Source organism: Hemiscyllium ocellatum, chromosome 12 (assembly GCF_020745735.1).
Source record: "Hemiscyllium ocellatum isolate sHemOce1 chromosome 12, sHemOce1.pat.X.cur, whole genome shotgun sequence".
NCBI classification, from domain to species: domain Eukaryota; kingdom Metazoa; phylum Chordata; class Chondrichthyes; order Orectolobiformes; family Hemiscylliidae; genus Hemiscyllium; species Hemiscyllium ocellatum.
Genome location: NC_083412.1, coordinates 8121105 through 8146540, shown reverse-complemented (window position 1 = coordinate 8146540; position 25436 = coordinate 8121105). Strand labels below are relative to the sequence as shown.

General features: G+C 44.8%; 1 protein-coding gene across 3 annotated transcripts in view; it reads right to left on the bottom strand.

Moving 5' to 3' along the window:
- Positions 1 to 1419: 1419 nt before the first annotated feature.
- The window catches only part of vwa8 (von Willebrand factor A domain containing 8), a 345890-nt gene continuing 321873 nt past the window's right edge, over positions 1420 to 25436 (bottom strand). For 2 of the 3 annotated variants that reach the window (XM_060833282.1, XM_060833284.1), the window contains 3 exons: positions 14362 to 14460; positions 9315 to 9553; positions 1420 to 2626 (listed from right to left, as the gene is read on the bottom strand). In XM_060833282.1, coding sequence (XP_060689265.1) covers positions 2518 to 2626; positions 9315 to 9553; positions 14362 to 14460 — 447 coding nt within the window. In that variant the 3' untranslated portion in view covers positions 1420 to 2517. Of the gene's footprint in view, positions 2627 to 9314; positions 9554 to 14361; positions 14461 to 22858; positions 22915 to 25436 lie in introns of those variants that run through there. The other variant, XM_060833283.1, reaches the window with a different exon arrangement.

Below are 25436 nucleotides of genomic sequence, written 5' to 3'. Positions count from 1 at the left end.
TGAGATGAGGAGATATGATTTGACTCAGAGGGTTGTAAACCTTCGGAATTCTCTACCAAAGATTGCTTTTGCAGCTCAGTCTTTGAGTATGTGTAAGGTAGAGATTGATAAATATCTGATTACCAGTAGTGTGGGTGGATAAAAGCGTTCATTCAGCCATGATGATATTTAATGGCAGGGCAGGCTCAAAGGGTTGAATGGCTGGCCCCATAAATCCTAGCCCCTTGAATATCCCATTTTAATCACCCACCATGGTGCAGGAATCCAGCTGTCTGGACCTCAAGCTCTGGAATTCCTTCAGTAACCCTCACCTCTTCCTCACCCTTTAACACACTCCTTAAAACCCACTTTTCGGGCAAAGTTTGCTGTGAAATGTTGTCTGTTAATGGGGTGCACACAGGGACTAAAGGTTATCTGAGTTCAAGTGTTGTTATTGCAGCTTCCAGCAGATTTTTAGATTAGATTAGATTAGATTACTTACAGTGTGGAAACAGGCCCTTTGGCCCAACATGTCTACATCGAACCGCCGAAGAGCAACCCACCCAGACTCATTCCCCTACACCTAACACTATGGGCAATTTAGCATGGCCAATTCCCCTGACCTGCACATTTCTGTGACTGCGGGAGGAAACTGGAGCACCCGGAGGAAACCCACACAACACAGGGAGAATGTGCAAACTCCACACAGACGGCTGCCCGATGCAGGAATTGAACCCAGGTCTCTGGCGCTGTGAGGCAGCAGTGCTAACCACTGGGCCACCGTGCCGTCCCAAAGGTATCTTATCATTGATTGATTGATCAGTAATAAGACACCACTGATGCCAGAAACAGAGAGGTACATTACTGTAGCACCTTTCCGGATCTTTGGCTATCCCAAAGCTCTCCAATATTTTTTGAAATGTTGTGTATGAAACGCACCAGTGTCCAAATTGCAAGGTTGCAAACAGCAATGAAGGAGACAGTGTTGGATTGGTGATTATACTGGGTTAGTAACTCAGAGCCCCAGACTACTGTTCTGGGTACACTGAGGTTCAAATCTCATCAGAGCAACTTAAATTTGAAATTAATTAATAAATCTAAAATTAAAAGCAGGTCGAGTGATGGTGATCATATTATTTGGAAAAACCAGTCTAACTTACTCATGTTCTTTCGGGAATGAAATCTGTCTGTCCTTACCTGGTCTGACCTACATGTGACTCCAGACCAACGGCAATGTGGTTTGACTCGTATCTGCCCCCGAAGTGGCCCAGCAACTCACTCAGTTCAAGGACCATTAGGGATGGGTAACAGATGTCCTGTTCAGTGATGTCCACATCCCTTAGAGGAATGAAGGAAATGTGACTGCAGACTTTGATGTTTACACTGAACATGAGATGATATTAAACCATGGTGAGTAATAATTAATTGTGAGAATGTATCTGAGGTGATAAAATATATTAAAACTTTATTCTGTGCATAATGTTACAAAATAAATCACTTTTTCAAAAATTGCATCATTTACATCTACTTCCTTAATATTCCAAGCAATTTTGTGTGTAAATTATATTTTAATACTTTCACAGATTAATTTAAGAGATGGGCCTTTCAGACCCTGTTGAAGTGTTGGATCTGACACAGAAATCTAACTCAGTATATATGCTGCAGGGAAAAGCATCTTGTCAACTCTCTGGAAGATTGAGCCAGAGCTCCTTACAGCTCAGCATTAACTAAAAGATTTGAAAGGACAGAGGCAGCAAAGTAGGTTTGAAGGGATGATTGGTCAGTAGCTAGCCAGCCTGGCAGTAAATGGTCACACAGCACAGCAGAAGCAGAGGAAGAGTGTGAAAAACACAGTCAGCGTCTTGTACATCCTTTTGTTTCAACACCATTCCTACTTCAGAGCTGCTCAGTTTGGGCTCAGAAACAGGGTCCCTTTCAGTGACTTTCCCTCGGCTCCCCTCTTACCTTGGTGTACCTACACCCAGTTTTATTTTGAGCAGAGGAGTTCCTCCCTTGCTCTTGTTTATACCGAAAGGTCACTGAAGGAAATGGGATATAATTGCACCATGTACCTTGACCGTCTATCCACTATGTGGCCAGAGGGCTGGACCTCCTGAAATCAAAGCATTTCAAATTGCTTTTCAAAGCATCACATTCCAAATAAGGATCTTTGCAGCACTCTTCCTCCTGGAGATTGGAGAATTGACTCACCAGTTTAAAAGTATGATTCTACTGTCATAGCAGTAATGTCTACATGAAGCTATTTATCATACAGGTATTCTTTTACTATCTGTTTATAAAGACATAAAGAAATTCAGGAAAAGGCACCATCCCACATTGGACTAAGAGTCCTCTAATGCTCACTCACATGTAAAGTGGAGGATAGGTGTCACTATCCCAATGCAGTCCAGAGGATTGCGAAATTCCTGCCAACTAAACCTGACAGTGGGGTCATTGTGTAGGCATTCAACAGATCAATCTTGCTTGTAGCTTTTCCCACCATCTTCAGCGTGCATGGTGCTCTCAACAGGACAGTCCTTAGGCTGTCAACAGCATAGTGGATGTGAAGATCTGTTGTAGAATCTGCGGGATTTGTTTTGTGTCCATGGCAACGAAGGACCTCCCTGCTGGCAGAATCTGTTGCAGCCTAGTTTCAGAACAAATTAACATTGCAAATTACACAGCCTGCAGAAAAGTGAAAGAGCTTGGAAAGTTTCTTTTATCGGAAGGAGGATGTATAATTTAACAACAGAGGTTATTCTTTGCCATGTTACTCTGACAATGATAAGAGCAGAGAGAGGAAGCACTCAGAGGTCTGAATGGGAACCATGCCTCAACAGAAACTACTCACCAACAACAACCTCCAACAAAAGAAGCTGAAGTGCTGCTCAATTATTATTGTATATACAAACCTTGTATTGTCAGACTGTACTATAAACCTCAATGCTTTTAACTAGATAATGAACCAAAACTAAACAATTGAGAATACCAAATGCATTTTCACCTTTCCTTATGCATTACTGTACAGTCTATTAGATTTACACTGCCAACTTTACTCATCAAGGGACAACGCTTGGTGTGAATGACAATTTGTCTGTTGGAAGAGAAAGGTCCAGGAAAGCTCACACGATGACCAGCCTTTCTGACTACTTTGCGGCTTTCAGCCGAGCTTTTCCCTGAGTATCTCAGAATGGGTGCAAACGATTGTAGAAAGCTCAGTACTTGGCAAGTTAGGGTCATCAGGAGAGACAGAGGAAATTTAGACCCTTAAGCAAATCACAACTTAATTACCTGTTTGGTTTTGTAACTGCCCCTGCCATTCAGGGCTGCGATGATGAAGAATTTCTACAAAAGTGGTTGTGAATCTTTGAAGTCTTTATCCCAGAATATTGTGGAGGAGCAGTCATGATTGCAAATGTGTTGCTGGTCAAAGCACAGCAGGCCAGGCAGCATCTCACCTCCTCCCTACCTTTTATCTTAGCCTGCTTGGCTCTCTCTCTTATTCCTGATGAAGGGCTTATGCTCGAAACGTCGAATTCTCTATTCCTGAGATGCTGCCTGGCCTGCTGTGCTTTGACCAGCAACACATTTGCAGCTGTGATCTCATTTTTTACTCGAGCAGTCATGATAGGTTTCACAGTACTACTGACCGCAAGGAAAGTAGAGATGGTTTGGGAAAATAGAAGGTCGACCATCAGACTGGAATGGCAAAGCAGGCCGAAGGGCCTTGTCCAGATTATATGTTCAAGGCAGCATTGGATTGACAAAGGTAGTGCCTCACAGATTTCTCCTACTGTGACTACATATTCAATTCTGAAAATTGTCACACCTTCTCAGTGTTCGACCATGAGATGAGAGAGACTGGGCTCAGGGAGTGGAAACAAGAGAGACTGGGCTGAGAGAGAGGAGACACGAGAGACTGGGCTGAGACAGAGACATGAGAGAGTGGGTTCAGGAACAGAGACAGGAGAGACTGGGCTCAGAGACAGAGACACGAGAGACTGGGTTCAGGGACAGAGACACGAGAGACCGGGCTGAGGGACAGAGACACGAGAGACCGGGCTGAGAGAAAGAGACATGAGAGACTGGGCTCAGGGACAGAGACACGAGAGACTGGGCTGAGGGATAGAGACACGAGAGACTGGGCTGAGAGACAGAAACACGAGAGACTGGGCTCAGGGACAGAGACACGAGAGACTGGGCTGAGGGATAGAGACACGAGAGACTGGGCTCAGGGACAGAGACACGAGAGACTGGGCTCAGGGACAGAGACACGAGAGACTGGGCTGAGGGATAGAGACACGAGAGACTGGGCTTAGGGACTGAGACACCGGGCTGAGGGACAGAGACACGAGAGACTGGGCTTAGGGACTGAGACACCGGGCTGAGAGACAGAGACACGAGAGACTGGGCTCAGGGACAGAGACACGAGAGACTGGGCTCAGGGACTGAGACACCGGGCTGAGGGACAGAGACACGAGAGACTGAGCTGAGAGACAGAGACACGAGAGACTGGGCTGAGGGACAGAGACATGAGAGACTGGGTTCAGGGACAGAGACATGAGAGACTGGGCTCAGGGAGAGGAGACACGAGAGACTGGGCTGAGAGACAGAAACACGAGAGACTGGGCTCAGGGACAGAGACACGAGAGACTGGGCTGAGGGATAGAGACACGAGAGACTGGGCTCAGGGACAGTGACATGAGAGACCGGGCTGAGGGACAGAGACACGAGAGACTGGGCTGAGAGACAGAAACACGAGAGACTGGGCTCAGGGACAGAGACACGAGAGACTGAGCTCAGGGACAGAGACATGAGAGACCGGGCTGAGGGACAGAGACACGAGAGACTGGGCTGAGAGACAGAAACACGAGAGACTGGGCTCAGGGACAGAGACACGAGAGACGGGGCTCAGGGACAGAGACACGAGAGACTGGGCTCAGGGACAGAGACACGAGAGACTGGGCTGAGAAACAGAGACACGAGAGACTGGGCTCAGGGACAGAGACACGAGAGACTGGGCTGAGGGACAGAAACACGAGAGACTGGGCTCAGGGACAGAGACATGAGAGACCGGGCTGAGGGACAGAGACACGAGAGACTGGACTGAGGGACAGAGACACGAGAGACTGGGCTGAGGGACAGAAACACGAGAGACTGGGCTCAGGGACAGAGACATGAGAGACCGGGCTGAGGGACAGAGACACGAGAGACTGGGCTGAGAGACAGAAACACGAGAGACTGGGCTCAGGGACAGAGACACGAGAGACTGGGTTCAGGGACAGAGACATGAGAGACTGGGCTCTGGGACAGAGACACGAGAAACCGGGCTAAGGGACAGAGACACGAGAGACTGGGCTCAGAGAGGAGACACGAGAAACTGGGCTCAGGGACAGAGACACGAGAGACTGGGCTCAGGGACAGAGACATGAGAGACTGGGCTGAGAGACAGAAAGACGAGAGACTGGGCTGTGGGACATAGACACGAAAGACTGGGCTGAGGGATAGACACACGAGAGACTGGGCTCAAGGACAGTTACACGAGAGATTGGGCTCAGGGACAGAGACACGAGAGACTGGGCTCAGGGACAGAGACACGAGAGACTGGGCACAGGGAGAGGAGGCACGAGAGACTGGGCTCAGGAACAGAGACACGAGAAACTGGGCTCAGGGACAGAGACATGAGAGACCGGGCTGAGGGACAGAGACACGAGAGACTGGTCTGAGAGACAGAAACACGAGAGACTGGGCTCAGGGACAGAGACACGAGAGACTGGGCTGTGGGACAGAGACACGAGAGACTGGGCTCAGGGACAGAAACACGAGAGACTGGGCTCAGGGTCAGAGACACGAGAGACTGGGCTGTGGGAGAAGAGACATGAGAGACCGGGCTGAGGGACAGAGGCACGAGAGACTGGGCTGAGAGACAGAAACACGAGATACTGGGCTCACGGACAGAGGCACGAGAGACTGGGCTGTGGGAGAAGAGACATGAGAGACTGGACTGAGGGATAGAGACACGAGAGACTGGGCTCAGGGACAGAACACGAGAGACTGGGCTGAGGGACAGTGACATGAGAGACTGGGCTCAGGGACAGAGAAATAAGAGACTGGGCTGAGGGACAGAGACACGAGAGACGGGGCTCAGGGACAGAGACACGAGAGACTGGGCTCAGGGACAGAGACACGAGAGACTGGGCTGAGCGACAGTGACATGAGAGACTGGGCTCAGGGACAGAGAAATGAGAGACAGAGCTGAGGGAGAGGAGACACGAGGGACTGGCTGAGGGACAGAGACACGAGGGACTGGGCTCAGGGGGAGGAGACACATGAGATTGGGTTGAGGGACAGAGACATGAGAGACTGGGCTGAGAGACAGAGACACGAGAGACTGGGCTGAGGGACAGAGACACGAGAGACTGGGCTCAGGGACAGAGACACGAGAGACTGGGCTGAGGGACAGTGACACGAGAGACTGGGCTGAGGGACAGTGACATGAGAGACTGGGCTGAGGGACAGTGACATGAGAGACTGGGCTGAGAGATAGAGAAACGAGAGACTGGGCTGAGGGACAGTGACATGAGAGACTGGGCTCAGGGACAGAGAAATGAGAGACAGAGCTGAGGGAGAGGAGACACAAGGGACTGGCTGAGTGACAGAGACATGAGAGACTTGGCTGAAGGACAGAGACACAAGGGACTTGGCTCAGGGGGAGGAGACACATGAGATTGGGTTGAGGGACAGAGACATGAGAGACTGGGCTGAGAGACAGAGTCACGAGAGACTGGGCTCAGGGACAGAGACATGAGAGACTGGGCTCAGGGACAGAGAAAGTGATGTCTGCAGATGCTGGAGATCAGAGCTGAAAATGTGTTGCTGGAAAAGCGCAGCAGGTCAGGAAGCATCCAAGGAGTAGGAGAATCGACGATTCGGGCATGTGCCCTTCTTCAGGAAGGGCTCATGCCCGAAACGTCGATTCTCCTGCTTCTTGAATGCTGCCTGACTTGCAGCGCTTTTGCAGCAACACATTTTCAGCTTAGGGACAGAGACACAAGAGACTGGGCTGAGAGAGAGGAGACATGATAGACTGGGCTGAGGGACAGAGACATGAGAGACTGAGCTGAGGGACAGAGACACGAGATACTGGGCTCAGAGGCAGAGACACGAGACTGGGCTGAGGGACTGAGACACGAGAGACTGAGCTGAGGGACAGAGACACGAGATACTGGGCTCAGAGACACAAGATACACAAGAGACTGGGCTGAGGGACTGAGACACGAGAGACTGGGCTCAGGGAGAGGAGACATGAGAGACTGGGCTGAGGGAGTGGAGAGACTGGGGAAGGTTACATGTAAAACCATGGGGACGGGGGTGTATCGTTATGAGATAGGGGAATGGGAGGTGGATCTCCATACGAGCTATTGCTGAAGTCCCAGACTTTCAGTGTACACATGTGCAGGATTCTGACACCCAGTTCATGAATCCCCCTAGATTATGGCATTCATGAACCACTGAAAAACTGGAATCCGAGGGAAATCTCTCTGCTGTTGGGACTGATATCTGGAATAAAGGGAGATGGTTGTGGTTCGTCAGTAATCTCAGCTCCAGGAAATCCCCACAAGAATTGATCAGGTTCGTGTCATAAGCCCACAAATCTTCAGCTGTTTCATCATCATGACCTTCTGCCATCATAAGGTCAGAATGCAGATGTTCGCCGAGGATTGCACAATGTTCAGCATCAACCCCTCAGATGCTGAAACGTTCCATGTACATACGTACCAACACCTTAACAATGGAGGCTTGGGCTGAAATTCATGCCACACAAATGCCAGGTCATGACCATCTCTCGCAAGAGAATCTAACAATACCCCAAATCAACATCCTAGGAGTTACCATTACTCAGAAACTGAACTGGCCGAGCCATCTCAACACAATGGCTGCACAATCTGCAGGGAGTACCTCACCTCTTGACTCTGCAAATCCTGTCCACTATTCACCATGCAGAAGTCAGCAGTGTGATGGAATATGCTCCATATTTCTGGATCAGAGCAGCTTCAGCAACACTCAAGGCTTGACAGTGTTTGGGACAAACACAGCACTTGATCGGGAGTGTGAGCGTTTGGGGGGTCAGGCGATGAGCTACTTGCTGCAGAATTATGATGGTGCTGGTCCAGTAAGGTTGATGATCACCCTCAGGATGCTTTGAGAGGTCTAGCAATGGTAATGCCATTGACAGGAGCTTGTCAGATCCTCTCACTTAAGATGGTCATTGCTTTACACAAATGTTCCTTGACAGTTAGCGGGTCAAGCCCGAATTCTGTTCAAGCCTTGCTGCATGTGGACACAAATTGCTCCAGTCTCGGTGGATGATTGATGTGGTGAACAGCCAAGATGATCGGTCTCCAACAACCATCACCATTTAGCTCTGTGCTAGGTATGACTCCAACCAGTGGAGAGCTTCCTCCTCCTCCCAATTCCCATTGACTTCAGTTTTGCTGGGTCTCCCTGGATGACTATCCAGTAACATCACTGCGATGCTAATCTCCTGAAATTCTGGCTGAAGAATGTTCTGTAAGTCTTGTCTTTTGCACTGACATCTTGGGGTCTACCACCACTGGGAATGAAAATGTTCATATTATTTGTTTAATTGACCACCATCTCAAGACAATAAGTGCAGGTGTGCACATCTGACCTGCTCATTGTGGAATTGCCCCGTTCTGGCTGTTACATTCTGCTTTTGACGTTTAGTACGCAAGTCGGCCTGTTTAGTAGCTTCAACAGTTTGGCATCTGATTTTCAGGTATTTCTGGTTCTGCACCTTACACTCTACACTGAACCAGGGTTGATCTCCTGGCTTGACATACTGGTAGAGTGGGAGAAATGCCAGGCCATGAGTTTATAGTCGATGGTTGAACACAATTCTGCTGCTGTCGATGGCCCTCACAGCCTCATGGATGCATCACCTTGAGTTATGAGATCAGTTTGAAATCTGTCTCATTGACCCACTGGTAGTGTCCCACAATACAACAGAAGGTATCCTCAATATGAAGAGGAGACTTCATTTCCACAAGGAGTGGACTGGACAAGGACACATGATGGTCACTCCTACTGATCGTGTCATGGACAGAAGAATCTGTAATAGGCAAATTAATGAGGAAGAACTCTGGCAGGTTTCTCTCTCATATTGAATCTCTCACCAAACGCCGCAAATTCAGCCTGGCAAACATGTCCTTCAGGACTTGACCCGTGTCACTGCTGGTAACCCCCTATACAATGTGTATATATAAAATATGCTGAATAGCGACAACAAAAGTTCATATTTTTTGTGAAAATACCTTACTGCTTGGTCACCCAGGGATCCAATGAAAATGGCGAACGCATTAACCTGAGGGTTGCAAGTTAAGACTTGGGTGAACCTTGCAGGGCTTATGCCATATCGTTCCAGATTCGCATCACTTAGAACAATGACAAAACGTTCATCTGCCTCTTCCTTGGCAACCTCTTGGATTGCGTGCTCTGTTCCTTCCAGAGTATGGTCTCCACTCATACAAAATTGGGAATGGGCGTGCATTGTCTGGAGAAGATAAACATTCCATTAATGAGAGTCAGACCACATAGATCCACACACACAATCTCAGGAAGAAAAGTCAGCAGGCTCAGGTTATGTTCAAACACATCCTTGGAAATGCAACTCAACTTTCAGATCCACCACAGAATGTTGGTGCAACAAATTTTCAATTGCAACCAAAATTAAGACAATCTACAAGTATTCAGACCAAACAAGAAGTCACATTCAGAGATCAACAATTCCCAAACTCACTTATGTACAACTGCTAAACTTTGTTTAACTGTGACTGAATTGTTAGCAGTCTCCCACAATAAATCCTGATCTGCACCGTCAGTGAGCAATGGTCTGGAATCAGAGAAAGTGACAGCATTGATTGGGAAACATAGAGAGAGATTGGCAGACAGTACAATTTGGGAATCAAAGGGAGAGTGCAAGAATGTATTTATTGGGAATCAGCACGAAAGCATTGACTGGGAGAATACTGATCAATAATCAGATTGAGATCGGCAGAGAGTAGGGATCAGGAATCAAAGTGAGGTAGACGGAGAGTAATGATTGACACTCAGATTGAGATCAGTAGAGACTAGTGATTGGGAATCAAAGTGACATTGATGAAATGTACAGATTCAGAGTCAGAGATCTAGTAACGGAATGTTGTTATTGGGAATCTAAATGAGATTGGCAAAGAGGATTGATTGGGAATCAGTGACAGATTGACCAAGTGGATTTATGGGGAATCAAAGGGAAGGGTTTGTTGGGAAACAGGGAAAGGAGACAAGTTCCTGGGTGTTTACTGTCAGGAGATTAAATCCAGTGACTTGCACAGGTGGTTTGACAATTGGAGATTGCTACTACAGTCATGGTCAGAAAAACAACATGAACGATATCACCAAATATTTTACGATGTGTTGGATTCCAACATTTGGTGATTGTATAACAAACAATATGAATGAAGCATTATTACAAAGATATAGAAGCTGTCATTGTCAGCTAATACAATGGATTGACCAAATTAATCAATTTGTCTTAAATATGGGACTCTATCACTTCTACCACTAACCAATTAACTATGTTTTCAAGAATCATAGAATCCCCACAGTGCAGAAAGAGGCCATTTGTACAGTCAAGTTTGAACTGACCCTCTGAATAGCATCCCACCCAGATTCAACCACCTCCTTATCACCACTTAAGATGGCCAATCCAACTAGCTTGCACATCCCTCGACACTATGGACAATTTAGCATGGCCATTCCACCTAACCTGCACATGTTTGGATGAGGAAAGAAACTAGAGCGCCTGGCAGGCACAGGAAGAGGGTGCAAACTCCACACACACAGTCACCCGAGGTTAGAATTGAACCCAGGTCCCTGGCACTGTGAGGCAGCAGAGCTAATCATTGTAAACTTGCCGCAGTGGCTCAATTAGACTTGAAATGTTAACTGCTTCTCTCTCCACAGATGTCGCCAAACTTGCTGAGTTTCTTCAGCATTCTCGCTGTTTGTTTCAAATTTTCAGCTTCCGTAATATTTTGCTGCTTTAAGAGGTGATTATTGATTGTTAAACACCTTCATAACTCACCTAATTAATATTCAGCCTCCTATCTTACCAAGTTTACAGAGGAGCTGGTCTTCTTGGAAATATCTACTGAGTGGCGAGTTATTCCGGGGTTGGTGCATGGTTATGTGGGATTGAAACTGGATGTCAGAGTCAGAGGGGACGGGTTAGTAATTAGTGTGGCACGTTGGTAAGACAGGAAGCGAACATTCACTAGGCCTTGCGCTGGAAACCTTGGAAAAAGAATTTCATAATACTCCACCATCACTGCAGCTTCTCTGATCTTAGAAACTTTATGGTCTTCTGGTTGGGACCTTACTCCCAAAAAAATAATTTTTTAAAAATATTGTTTCATTACCTCCCTAAGGTTTTCAAAGTCTAGCTCAAACTTATTGATCTAAACTGCCTATCAAATAGTTATTTATTTTTCTCCAACAAATTCCATAGTTTTGCCAGGCAACCTCTGGCACTGACTCAAGAATTATGAACAACAGCTTTCACTATATCACAGTCACTAGACTGCGTAACTAAATGGAATGAATACACTGCCAAAACCTTCCCTGCAAATTCATTCACACAACATTTAGCAATTGAAGTTTTATGGTAATTTTCTTAAGTGACATAGCTCAGCTTCTTCTCACTGAATTTAGGCGTCAAGTAAATGTTTTTTTTGGAGTAAAACCCAGTACCCTGAAGTTTTCCTGATATCATGTGTTCACCTACTCCTAGCCTTACTCTGCCGAATTCAAACTTTCCTCCTTTTGAAATTCAAGACTTTTCCTTTAGCTTCCATTTTGGAATTTCAAGTTTAAATATTCTTTAAATTTCTATCCTTCTCCAGTTGCAGAGTCTTATTCAAGTTGTTTCATTTCAAACTGAGTGCTTGCTACATCAGCCTGAGTGCGATCAGGATCAGCACTTTCCGCCTCAAGCTCGACAAGCCTAACAGAAAACAAAATTCTCATCTCCCTCTTAGAATCACTGAATCACACTTAAGTGGTCATGATTTGGAGATGCTGGTGTTGGACTGTGGTGTACAAAGTTAAAAATCACACAACACCAGGTTATAGTCTAACAGGTTTAGTTGGAAGCACTAGTTTTCGGAGCGATGCTCTTTCATCAGGTGTTTGTCCACAACCACCTGATGAAGGAGCGTCCCTCCAAATAGACTATAACTTGGTGTTGTGTGATTTTTAACTCTTAAGTGGGAGATGTTTAAACTTTGTTCCCTACTTTATGCCCACAAAATGGAACTTTCTTTCATCCATTTGGACTAAGTGGTGGCCTAGTGGCATTATCACTGGATGATTAATCTAGAGACCTGGGTAATGTTCTAGGTACCTGGCTCAAATCCTGCCATTCCAAATGGTGCAATTTGAATTCAATATTTAAAAAAACCTGGAATTAACAGTCTAATGGCGACCGTGAAACCATTACCGATTGTTGGAAAAATTCATCTGGTTCACTAACGAGGGAATAGAATCTGCTGTCCTTCCCTGGTCTAGCCTACATGTGACATTAGACCCACAACAGCGTGACTGACTCTTATCTGCCCTCTGAGCAATTAGGGATGCACAATAAATGCTGCCCCTGCCAGAAATGCCCATATCCTGTGAATGAATAGAAAAAAAGCATTCACTCTGTCAAGTCCTCTCAATATCTTATGTCTCAATAACATCACCTCTCATTCTTCTAAACTCCAGGCCAGCCAATCCGACCTCTTCCATCCCAGAAATCAGTCGAGTAAACCTCTTCTTAACTACTTCAAATCTATCTCCTTTCTCAAGTAAGAAGATCAACAGTGTACAAACAGAGAATGATCTCAAAAGGCAAGTTGCCCTTACTGCAAAGAAAATGGAAAATAAAAGCAGGAATTTTTGTTTTATTATCTGATGGCAAATGAGCTAACAAGACCAGCATTTACCGCTGAGGAAACAAACCACAGGTCATTCATGGAGTTGGACATCCAGACCCCTCCGCACCTCAGAGTTTACATCCTCTCTCCACTGAAATAAACTACTGCCAATACGTAGTCATGCTAATTTTTCAATGAAGATAGCAAATATTTAACCTTGTTTATTTAAACACAGGTAAGTTCCAGTATACCCATTTTACAGCCTCTTAATTTGAATCCCAGACGAACTCTGGACTTGTTGCTATCCTCTAATTATAACAGTTTGGTAACATCAAGAATGTTCAGAAAGAAATTGAAATTTCCCAATGACTGATGGAAAGAATCATATGTCAAGATTCATGTTTTAAGACTTTAGCAAACAAACTAAAATCAAAATAGCTCAAACATTTCTTTATAGACAACTATTACGCCAAACAAAAGGAAATGGGACTTCTCATTAACTAAGTAATATAAATATTATAAATAGTACAAAATATTTTACAACCCATTTGGATGTTATACCATGCTCCCAGCTGACATAACATTTGATAGGTTCAGTTCTAAAGTCCACCTGGCTTTTTAGTAGGGTCCCTTCTCGGCCAAATTAGAAAAATTCTTTTAGTGACCTTCAAACGTCATTCAACTCAATCTTCTCAATATCACCTAATTGACTTTCAGTAGTAAGGCTTGTGATACCTTGGTCCTTGGCTCTCTACAAGACTCAGTTCTTTTAACAGAAAACAAATTCTCATTAGTCCTCTGCTATGTAGCTAACACAAAATAGTCTATTTCTCTATTTTTCAAGCAGCACCTGGTTCTGTCTCTCCATTTGGGTCCATTTTTGAGTGTTGCTATCCAGAAAGACCAGCTGTTTATAGTTTGTGCGTGGTGTGAAAACCATCATTCCCATTCTGGCCTCTTTCTCCATGAGAACCAGATTACATGGGCCTGTCTCCTGACAGATATTAACTGTTCCTCTAATCAAGACTTGCTATCTTGCTTTAAATGAAAATAAACATTTCTTGCATTTGTAGCACTCAACAGCAAACAGATTCTGGGGTCTGAAGGCCACCCCAACTTCTATTCCTGATAAGGCATGCCCTCCCTCTTTGCTATCAGAGATGGGAGCAGTACCCTTGGCGCACAGAGAAACAGGAGCAGGGCATTCTGCTCAAGATACTTATACTATATCATTAGTTTATGCCTGCTCTGTATCTTAACTCTACAGACCCTAAACTCGTTAGCTCCACAGCCTTCTGAACGCTTCCTTTATCTCAATGAGCTGCTTTTTGTGTTAGTGAGCAATGCAGTGAATCACATCAACAGAGGCCACCTGAAGTGACAAGCAAGGAACAAAACCAATTACCTTCATAATCTGAAGCCTCTCCTTGTTGTTTCTTGGAAGTTTGTCGCTCCTGACTAGCTCAATGTTGAATCCATCTCCTGAGTGACCAACAATGTCATACTAAAGAGACAAAACAAACAGAAAATTAGATGCAGTAAATGTTGAATAAGCCTCCAGAATATGCTGATGTTGAGTATTCGTCAGCAAGACCAGCATTAAGTTTTTTTTTTATTCATTCGTGGGATATAGATATCACTGGCTGGGCCAGCATTTATCGCCTATCACTAGACGACCTTGCAAAGGTGATAAGCTGCTTGCTTGAACCACTGCCATCTATGTGCTATAGGTAGACCCACTTGCTATTCGGGAGGGAATTCTACAATGTTGTCCTAGCGACACTGAAGGAATGGTGAGATATTTCCAGGTTTGGATGATAAGTGGCCTAGATGGGAACTTCCTGGTGTCTGTGATCCTATATATCTGCTGTTCTTGTTCTTCTACATCGGCAGCTCCGGTTGTGAGCTTGTAAACTACTATTGAAAGTCCTTTAGTGAATTTTTGCAGTGCATTTTGTAGATAGTATACACTGTTGCTGAGGGTCAGTGGTGCTGCATAATGGCTCAGTAGTTAGAGTTGCTGCCTCACAGTGCGAAGGACCTGGATTCAATTCCAACCTTGGGTGACTACCTCTGTGGAGTTTGCACATTCCCCGAGTTTTTGTGTGGGTTTTCATTGGGCGCTCTGGTTTCTTCCCACAGTCTGAAGACGCGTAGTTTACGTGGATAGGCCATGCTAAATTGTCCGTAGTGTTTAGCAATGTGTAGGAGAAAGTGAGGTCTGCAGATGCTGGAGATCAGAGCTGAAAATGTGTTACTGGAAAAATGCAGCAGATCAGGCAGCATCCAAGGAGACGGAAATTGACGTTTCGGGTATGAGCTCAGAAGGGCTCATGTCTGAAATGTCGATTCTCCTTCTCCTTGGATGCTGCCTGACCTGCTGCCCTTTTCCAGTAACACATTTTTAGCAATGTGTAGCCTTGGTGCATTAGCAGAAGGGTTTGTTCTCAGACCTCTCGTCACCATGCTAGGTAACATCATCAGTGAGCCTCTGGTTAAGGGCTGGTGTTTTGTCCTGCTTTCTATTTCTGTGTTTTGGTTACTTAAGGTGAGTGATATCATTTCCGGTTCTATTACTCAGAGGTTGGTAAATGGGGTCCAAATTGATGTGCTTATTGATGGAGTTCCGGTTTGAATATCAGGCCTTTAGGAATTCCCGTGCATGTCTCTGTTTAGCCTGTCCTTGGATGGACGTGTTGTTCCAATCAAAATGATGTCTTGTTTTTCTGTGTGTCAGGATACTAGTGATAGTGGGTCATGACGTTTGGTGGCTAGTTGGTGTTCGTGTATCCTGGTGGCTTGTTTCCTTCCTGACTATCTGATGTAGCATTTGTTACAGTGACATTTGTTTTCTGGTTTTTTTGTACAGGGTCCTTTAGGTTCATCAGCTGCTGTTTCAGTGTGTTGGTAGGTTTGTGGGCTACCAGGAAGCCAAGGGGTCAGAGTAGCCTGTTTGTCATTTCCGAGATGTCCTTGATGCATGGTAATGTGGCTAGAGTTTCTGGGTCCGTTGTGTTTGCTTGTTTGGGTTAGTTATTTAGGAATTGGTAGACTGTGTTTATTGGGTACCCATTCTTCTTGAATACACTGCATAAGTATTCAAAAAACACAGTCTACTGATTCCTAAACAAAAAACTCAAACAAGCAGACGTAACGGGCCCAGAAAATCTAGTCACATGACCATACATGAATGACATCTCTGAAATGACTACCAAACTGCTCCAACCCCTTGGCATCATGGTAGCCCACAAACCTACCATCACACTGAAACAGCTCCAGATGAACCTAAAGGGCCCTATACCAACAACCCACAAAACAAATGTCATTTACAACTATGCAAGGACTGTAACAGACACTACATCGGACAGACAGGCAGAAAACTAGTCACCAAGATACACGAACACCAACTAGCCACCAAAAGACATGACCCACGATCACTAGTATCCTTACACACAGGCAAAGGAGGACACCACTTCGGCTGGGAGAGCGCATCCATCCTGGGACAGGCTAAACAGAGACACGCACAGGAATTCCAAAAGGCCCAGCATTCAAACCATCAATAAACACATTGATTTGGACCCCATTTACCAACCTCTGAGAAAATAACCAGAAATGATATCACACATCTTAACTAACCAAGACACATAAATAGAAAGTGGGACATAACACCAGCGCTTCACTGGCGGCTCACTGATGATGTTACTCAGCGTGGTGACAAAACGTTTCTAAACAAACCTTCAGTGAGCAAACTTACAATGTGAACCTCAACCTGAGCTACAAATCTTCTCAAAAACTGGTTCATTAGCTTTGGTAAAGGTGTGGTTACAGGGAAAGGGTAGGGGGCTGGGTCCATGTGGGATGCTCTTTGGAGGGTTAGATTAGATTAGATTAGATTCCCTACAGCGTGGAAACAAGCCCTTTGGCCCAACAAGTCCACACCGATCCTCCGAAGAGCAACCCAGCCAGACCCATTTCCCTCTGACCAATGCAGCTAACACTATGGGCATGTTAGCATGGCCAATTCACTGGACCTGCACATCTTTGGACTGCAGGAGGAAACCGGAGCACCTGGAGGAAACTCAAGCAGACACGGGGAGAATGTGCAAACTCCACACAGACAGTCACTCAAGGCTGGAATCGAACGTGGGATCCTGGTGCTGTGAGGAGCAGTGCTAACCACTGAGCCACCGTGCTGCCCCAAAAACTACTTCCCTGACCAGGAATTGAACCTGGGCCGCGGCGGTGAGTGCACTAAATCCTAAGCACTAGACCAATAGGGAGACAGGTTGGTGCAGACTCAGTGGGCTGAATGGCATTTTGCCACACTGTAGGGATTCTATTTATATGTGGTGGTAAGAGTGAATGCTTGTGGATGTTGTGCCAATCAAGTGGGCTACTTTGCTCTGCATGATGTCAAGTATCCTGAGTGTTGTCAGAGCTACACTGATCCAGTGAAGCAAGGAATATTCCATTGCACTCCTGACTTGTGCCTTGTAGGTGGGGGGGCAGGCTTTGGAGAGTCAGGTGGTGAGCTATTCACTGCAGTATTGCTGGCTTCTGACTTGCTCTTTAGCCACAGTATTCATATGGCTGGTGCAGTTTAGTTTCTGGTCAACGTTAATCCCCAAAATGTTGATTGTGAGAGATTCAGTAATGGTAATATCACTGAACGTCAACTGGCGATAGTTAGCTCATCTCTTATTGGAGATGGTCATTGTCTAGCATTTGTGTGGCATGACGGTAACTTGCCACTTTTCAGCCCAAGCCTGGATATCGTCCAAGTCTTGTTGTGTTTAGGTTTGGACTACTTCAGTACAGGCTGAACCTCCTGAGTCTGGTACTCTCTGGTCTGCCAGCTGCACTACCTTCCTGGTTTTCCCTGTCTTGGCTCTATCTCAATCTTTATTCATATTACTTTTTGTTATACTTTGTCAAGTTTAGGCACCCTATAACCTGTTTTTGGTGTTCAAATGGAAAATCTTTCACTTGTCAGACTTGTGATTGATACAAGTCAAGGTAAAATTAAATTAGATTAGATTACCTACAGTATGGAAACAGGCCCTTCGGCCCAACAAGTCCACAATGACCCTCCGAAGAAAAACCCACCACCCTATATTTACCCCTGACTAATCCACCTAACACTATTGGCAATTTATATTCACCTAACTGTGGGAGGAAACCGGTGCACCCGGAGGAAACCCACGCAGACACGGGGAGAATGTGCAAACTCCACACAGACAGTTGCCCGAGGCAGGAATTGAACCTGGGTGCCTGGCACTGTGAGGCAGCAGTGCTAACCACTGAGCCACCATTCAAGTGTTTGTGTTCTGAATGTACTTGAGCTACAGTGGGGCGGCAGATTCTCTGAACCTGAGATAACCGTAACAGGGAAGCACAACCTGCATAAATAATCTTCAGAAGTCAAGACTATGTGGCTAATCTGCTCTGATTTTAAATCCCAGTAGCAATTCTGTCTCCACTCAAGAGGGGTAAACATTTGCTGACAATACAACAATACAGGGGTTGCAGAAATAGGAAGGCCTCAGGGTTCATAGACACAAACTTTTAAAGGTTTGGAATGTTGTATAAAACAAACGTACAGGCTTTGTAATCAGAGACAGGACAAACACAAGGAAGTTATGACATAAACTTTGACAAAAGTGTGCTTAGTTGTACCTCAGCTTCTGAACTGTGTTGTATCCTGGGCACCACACTTTAGCACAGATGTTGAAGAACTTGGAAATGACTGGGGTGTTCCAAAGAAAAAGGTTTACAGATAGATTGAAGGATTTAAACTTGACCCCTTTTCGCTGGCAGTGGAATTAGTAATTAGAGGGCAATAATTTGCAAAAGAACCAGAGGGAGTGATGGAGAATGTTTTTAAGTGGGGGGGAATTGTTTTGATCTGAAACGTACTTCCTGAAAGAGTGTAGAAGCTGATTTAACATTAACCTTTCTATAAGACCATAAGAAATGGGAACAGGATTAGGCCATTCAGCCCCTTGTCTTTTAATAGGATCAGCCCAATCAGACATTCCTCACATCCACTTGCCTGTCCTTTCCCCATAACCTTTGATCCTCCTACTGATCAAGAACCTATCTATAGCGAAAAAGATATTGCTAGAGAAACTCAGCTGATCTGGCAGCATCTGTGGAGAGAAAGCAGACTTATCATTTTAGGTCCAGTGACCATTCTTCAGATCTGAAGAATCTATCTGTTTCAAACTTAAATATACACAAAGACTCTGCCCCCACCCTTAGCTCTTTATGGCAAGGAATTCCAAAGACATTTAACCCTCGAGAAGACATTCCTCCTCATCTCAGTCCTGAATTGACACTTCTTTCCACTGACACTATGCCTTCTGGTCATAGGCTATCCCATGAGGGGCAACATGGGCGGCACGGTGGCACAGTGGTTAGCATTGCTGCCTCACAGCGCCTGTAGACCCGGGTTCAATTCCCGACTCAGGCGACTGACTGTGTGGAGTTTGCACGTTCTCCCCGTGTCTGCGTGGGTTTCCTCCGGGTGCTCCGGTTTCCTCCCACAGTCCAAAGATGTGCGGGTCAGGTGAATTGGCCAAGCTAAAATTGCCCGTAGTGTTAGGTAAGGGGTAAATGTAGGGGTATGGGTGGGTTGCGCTTCGGCGGGTCGGTGTGGACTTGTTGGGCCGAAGGGCCTGTTTCCACACTGTAAGTCTAGTCTAATCTAATCTAAACATTCTCTCAGCATTTACTTTGTCAAGCCCCTTAAGAATCATTTATGTTATAATGAGATCACCTCCCATTCTCGAAACTCCAGTGAGTACATTCCCAATCTGTCTAGAAAATCCTCCAAACCAGGTATCATCCTTGTGAACCTTTACCAAACTATTTCTAATGAAATAACATTTTTCCCTGAATAAGGATAGCATAACTGCTCACAGTAATCCAGATGTGGTCTTAGCAGTACCTTGAACAGTTGCATTAAGATATCCCTATTCCTATACTCCAAACCCCTTGAAATAAAGACCAATATTCCCCATTCGCCTTCCTGATTATCTGCTGTGCTTTAGAACATAGAACATAGAAAGATACAGCTTAGTACAGGCCCTTCGGCCCTCGATGTTGCGCCGACCCAAGCCCACCTAACCTACACTAGCCCACTTTCCTCCATATGCTTATCCAATGCCCGTTTAAATGCCCATAAAGAGGGAGAGTCCACCACTGTTACTGGCAGGGCATTCCATGAACTCACGACTCGCTGAGTAAAGAATCTACCCCTAACATCTGTCCTATACCTACCACCCCTTAATTTAAAGCTATGCCCCCTCGTAATAGCTGACTCCATACATGGAAAAAGGTTCTCATGGTCAACCCTATCTAAACCCCTAATCATCTTGTACACCTCTATCAAGTCACCCCTAAACCTTCCTTTCTCCAATGAAAACAGCCCCAAGTGCCTCAGCCTTTCCTCATACGATCTTCCTACCATACCAGGCAACATCCTGGTAAACTTCCTTTGCACCCGTTCCAGTGCCTCCACATCTTTCCTATAGTATGGCGACCAAAACTGCACACAATACTCCAGATGCGGCCGCACCAGAGTCCTATACAACTGCAACATGACCTCAGGACTCCGGAACTCAATTCCTCTACCAATAAAAGCCAGTACGCCATTTGCTTTCTTCACAGCACTATTTACCTGGGTGGCAACTTTCAGAGATCTGTGTACATGGACACCAAGATCCCTCTGCTCATCCACACTAGCAAGTATCCGACCATTAGCCCAGTACTCCATCTTCTTGTTACTCTTACCAAAGTGAATCACTTCACACTTAGCTACATTGAACTCCATTTGCCACCTTTCTGCCCAGCTCTGCAGCTTATCTATATCCCGCTGTAACCTGCCACATCCTTCCTCCCTGTCAACAACTCCACCGATTTTCGTATCATCCGCAAACTTGCTCACCCAACTTTCTAGCCCCTCCTCCAGGTCATTTATAAAAATGACAAACAGCAATGGCCCCAAAACAGATCCTTGCGGAACACCACTGGTAACTGCACTCCAAGATGAACCTTCACCATCAACTACTACCCTTTGTCTTCTTCCAGCCAGCCAATTCCTAATCCAAACCTCCAACTCATCCTCAATGCCATATCTCCATATTTTTTGCAGTAGCCTACCATGGGGAACCTTATCAAACGCCTTACTAAAATCCATATACACCACATCTACCGCTTTACCCTCATCCACCTCCTTAGTCACCTTCTCAAAGAATTCAATAAGGTTTGTGAGGCACGACCTGCCCTTCACAAAACCATACTGACTATCCTTGATCACATCATTCCTAGCCAGATGTTTATAAATCCTATCCCTTACAATTCTCTCTAAGACTTTGCCCACAACAGAGGTAAGACTCACCGGCCGATAGTTACGAGGGTTATCCCTACTCCCCTTCTTGAATAAGGGAACCATATTTGCTATCCTCCAGTCTTCTGGCACTATTACTGTAGACAATGAGGACATACAAATCAAGGCCAATGGCTCTGCAATCTCCTCCCTTGCTTTCCAGAGAATCCTAGGATAAATGCCATCAGGCCCAGGGGACTTATCTATATTCACCCTTTCCAGAATTTCTAACACCTCTTCCCTACATATCTCAAAGCCATCCATTCTAATTAAGTGTGACTCAATATTCACATCGGCAACAATGTCCTGTTCCTGAGTAAATACTGATGAAAAGTATTCATTCAGTGTCTCCCCAATCTCTTCAGCCTTCACACGCAACTTCCCACTACTATCCTTGACTGGACCTATTCCTATCCTAGTCATTCTTTTATTCCTGACATACCTATAGAAAGCCTTTGGGTTTTCCCTAATCCTACCAACCAAGGACTTTTCATGTACCCTCCTTGCTGCTCTTAGCTCTCTCTTTAGATCCTTCCTGGCTACCTTATAACTCTCAATCGCCCCAATTGAACCTTCACGCCTCATCTTTACATAGGCCACTCGCTTCCCTTTAACACGGGATTCCAATTCCTTATTAAACCACGGCTCCCTCACACGACCCTTTCCTCCCTGCTTTGTACTAACCTTCTCGGTTTGTGAGGTTTCTCTACATTTAAATAATATGCTGTCTTTTTGATCTCCCGTCCAAAATGAACTTCATATTTTTCCATTTGCCAACTTTGTACCCACTTACTTAACCTATCTGTATATCCCTGTAAGCTGTATGCAACCCTCTCATAACTTGTCTTTCCACCTATTTTGAGTTGGCTACAAGTCAGGCTACAGTACATTCGCTTCCTTTCTCCAAGTCATTTATATATATTGCAAACAGTTGCAGTCCCAGGACTGATCCCTGCAGAACCCTGTTGGTTGTATGTTGCCAACCTGATAAAGAACGCCTTATCTGTTTTCTGCCTATTAGCCAATTCTCTATCCATACCAATGTACTACTGCCAATACCATGGGCTCTTACCTTCCATAGAAAGTTGGGCATATATTTCTCAGAATCATTGCGCACAGAAGGTGGCCGATCTGCTCATTGTGCTTATGCCAGCTCTTCGAACAAGCACCCCATTTGCCCCGGTGCCCCTACTCTGTCTTCAAATTTATCTAATTCAGTTTTTTTAAGGAATTTGCAATTCCCAACCAATAATGTGTGATTTTGGGACTCTCAACTCCTGGACTAGAATTATTTAAAAGGTCAATAGCCTTAAATTATCTTTTTCTTCCCCATATTGTGTGTGTGTGTGTGTGTGTGTGTGTTTGTTTGGGGATGCAAAGTTGAGATTGAGAATGCATGCTGCTCAATGCCACCTCACAGTCCCAGTGCAGAGGTTGAGGAACACTAACCAGAAGCATCCACAACAGAATAGTGATCACTGCTTGTTCTTGTGCACATCAGATTGTTCAGTCCAGCACAGCACTCCCTTCCAATCCCCTTGACTCTACTTAAAACAATGGGTTAGCTGACTGCAAAAGGAAGACATAGAACAAAGAACATTACAGCATAGGAACAGGCTTTAGGCACTCCAAGTCTGCGCCGATCCATATCCCCTACCTAAATCTGCTGCCTTTTTTGGAAGATTCTGTATATCCCTCTGCTCCCTGCCCATTGATGCATCTGTCTAGATACATCTTAAATGACAGTATCGTGCCTGCCTCTACCATCTCCGCTGGCAAAGCATTCCAGGCACCCACCACTCTTTGTGTGAAGAACATTCCATGCATATCTCCCCTAAACTGTTCCCCTCTCACTTTGAACTCATAACTCCTAGTAAGCTCTGGGTAAAAAGCATCTTGCTATCCACACTGTCTGCACCTCTCATGATTTTGTAGATCTCAATCAGGTCCCCCTTCAACCTCCTTCTTTCCAATGAAAATAATCCTAATTACTCAATCTCTCCTCATAGCTAACACCCTTCATACCAGGCAACAACCTGGTGAACCTCCTGTGCACTGTATCCAAAGCATCCACATCCTTTTGGTAATGTGGCGACCAGAACTGTATGCAGTATTCCAAATGTGGCTGAACCAAAGTTTTATACACCTGTAACAATACCGGCCAACTCTTTTATGCAATACCCTGTCAGATGATGGAAAGCATGCCGTGTGCCTTCTTGATCACTCGACTGACTTGTGTTGTCACCTTCAGGGAACAACGGACCTGAACACCCAGATCTCTCTGCACATCAATTTTCCCCAGGACCTTTCCATTCACTGTATAGTTCGCTGTGGAATTGCATCTTCCAAAATGTATTTGTCCGGATTGAACTCCATCTGCCAACTCTCCAATCTATCGATATTTTGCTGCATTCTCGGACAATCCCCTTCACTATCTGCTACTCCACCAATCTTAGTGTCATCTGCAAAAACCCACCTAGTTCACTAATGTCGTTTAAGGAAAGAAACCTGTCTGTACTCGGTTTGGCCTACAGTGACTCCCTGACCCAATGCAACATGTTTGACTCTTAACTGCCCTCTGAAATTACCTGTAGCCATTCAGTTGTATTTAAAAAAATGCACCACTATCTTCTTGAGAGCACTTAGAGATCGAGAATATACCACATACTGGTCTTGTCAATGATTACTATATCCTAAAAATAAAGGAAATCTTTATCCTCTGCTCCCAAACTGTAATTCTTTCAATATGCCTTCACTTGCACAGTAATTATACATCAGGGAGCTCCAGTATAAACAGTAAACTATTATTATATAGCTTTCATTTTGAGGTCTCAGAGGATAAATCATTTATCATCTGCACACTTGTTGAGGAAAAACATCAAAACGTGCCAATAAAATATACAGCTCAACCTGGGTGGGGTCACTGAACACAAACTTCACACTGCAGTCTGTTCACAATAGACCAGATTCATTTGAAGATGGGCTTGCTCAGATTTATCCAATATAGTTCTTCCAGCCACATTAGTTACAAATGACTGTTAATTCTATTTTAACAGCTTAATGTAAACGGTTGCAGTCATGAAATTGTCCATTTATTCTAATCCCCTGCATACTTGCAGGAGAACAGGATGTGACTGGCAGTTCATCAACACCTAATCTACTGTGTACTGGTTTGAGTCCTGATGAACTACCCAGTCACATCCTTCTCTTTTAAGACTTTGTAGAAGCTAACAAAAACAATGACAGTTCCGATGAAAGGTCACTGGAGCCGAAACATCTACTCTGCTTTCTTTTCCTTGATGTTGCCAAACCTGCTAAGTTTCTCCAGCAATCTCTGCTTCTGTTTAAGAATAATGACAGACTGGGTGCCTACAAAAAATGCCACATTTTCATCTGTATGGAAGTAAATTTCCTTCCTTGTCAGGTTCTGATTCAATGTATCATCCATCTCACTTGCCATTTCTTCTAAGATCCTAGGAGGAAATCCATCAGGATCAGGGCACCCATCAGCCAACCGCTCCAATATCACTTGAGGACCACATTTCTGGTAACTGTGATTTTCCTGAGTTCCTCCCTCTCTTCCATTTCCCAATTTATTGCTTCTTCTAGTATGTAATTTGTATCCTCAATATTGAGTCAATAAACTGTGGCATTGGAAAATGCACAGCAGGTGAAGAGCAAGAGAGTTAACATTTTGGGTAAAACCATCCTCACTATATCCTTAACAATGAAAACTGATGAAGAATTCCTGTTAAATTCATCTGTCACTTCCTTATTTTCCATGATTAATTTTCCAGTCTCATTTTCTATAGGACCAACATTTCACACAGTTAACTCTTTTCTTTAAGTATTTCTAGAAACTCTTACTATTTGTTTTCATATTTCAGGGTCGTTTCCCTCACACATTACTTGAATTTTTCCATCCATTACTTTTTGTTATTCTTTGCTGTTATTTATATTGTGTCCAAACCTCTGACTTGCCACCTGTCTTTACAAAATTATTAAACTTTTCTTGTCTGTTTGATACTGTCTTTAACATGTTTATTTCTCAGTAGAATGTATCGAGTGTCAGATTTCTGAAATATCTTTTA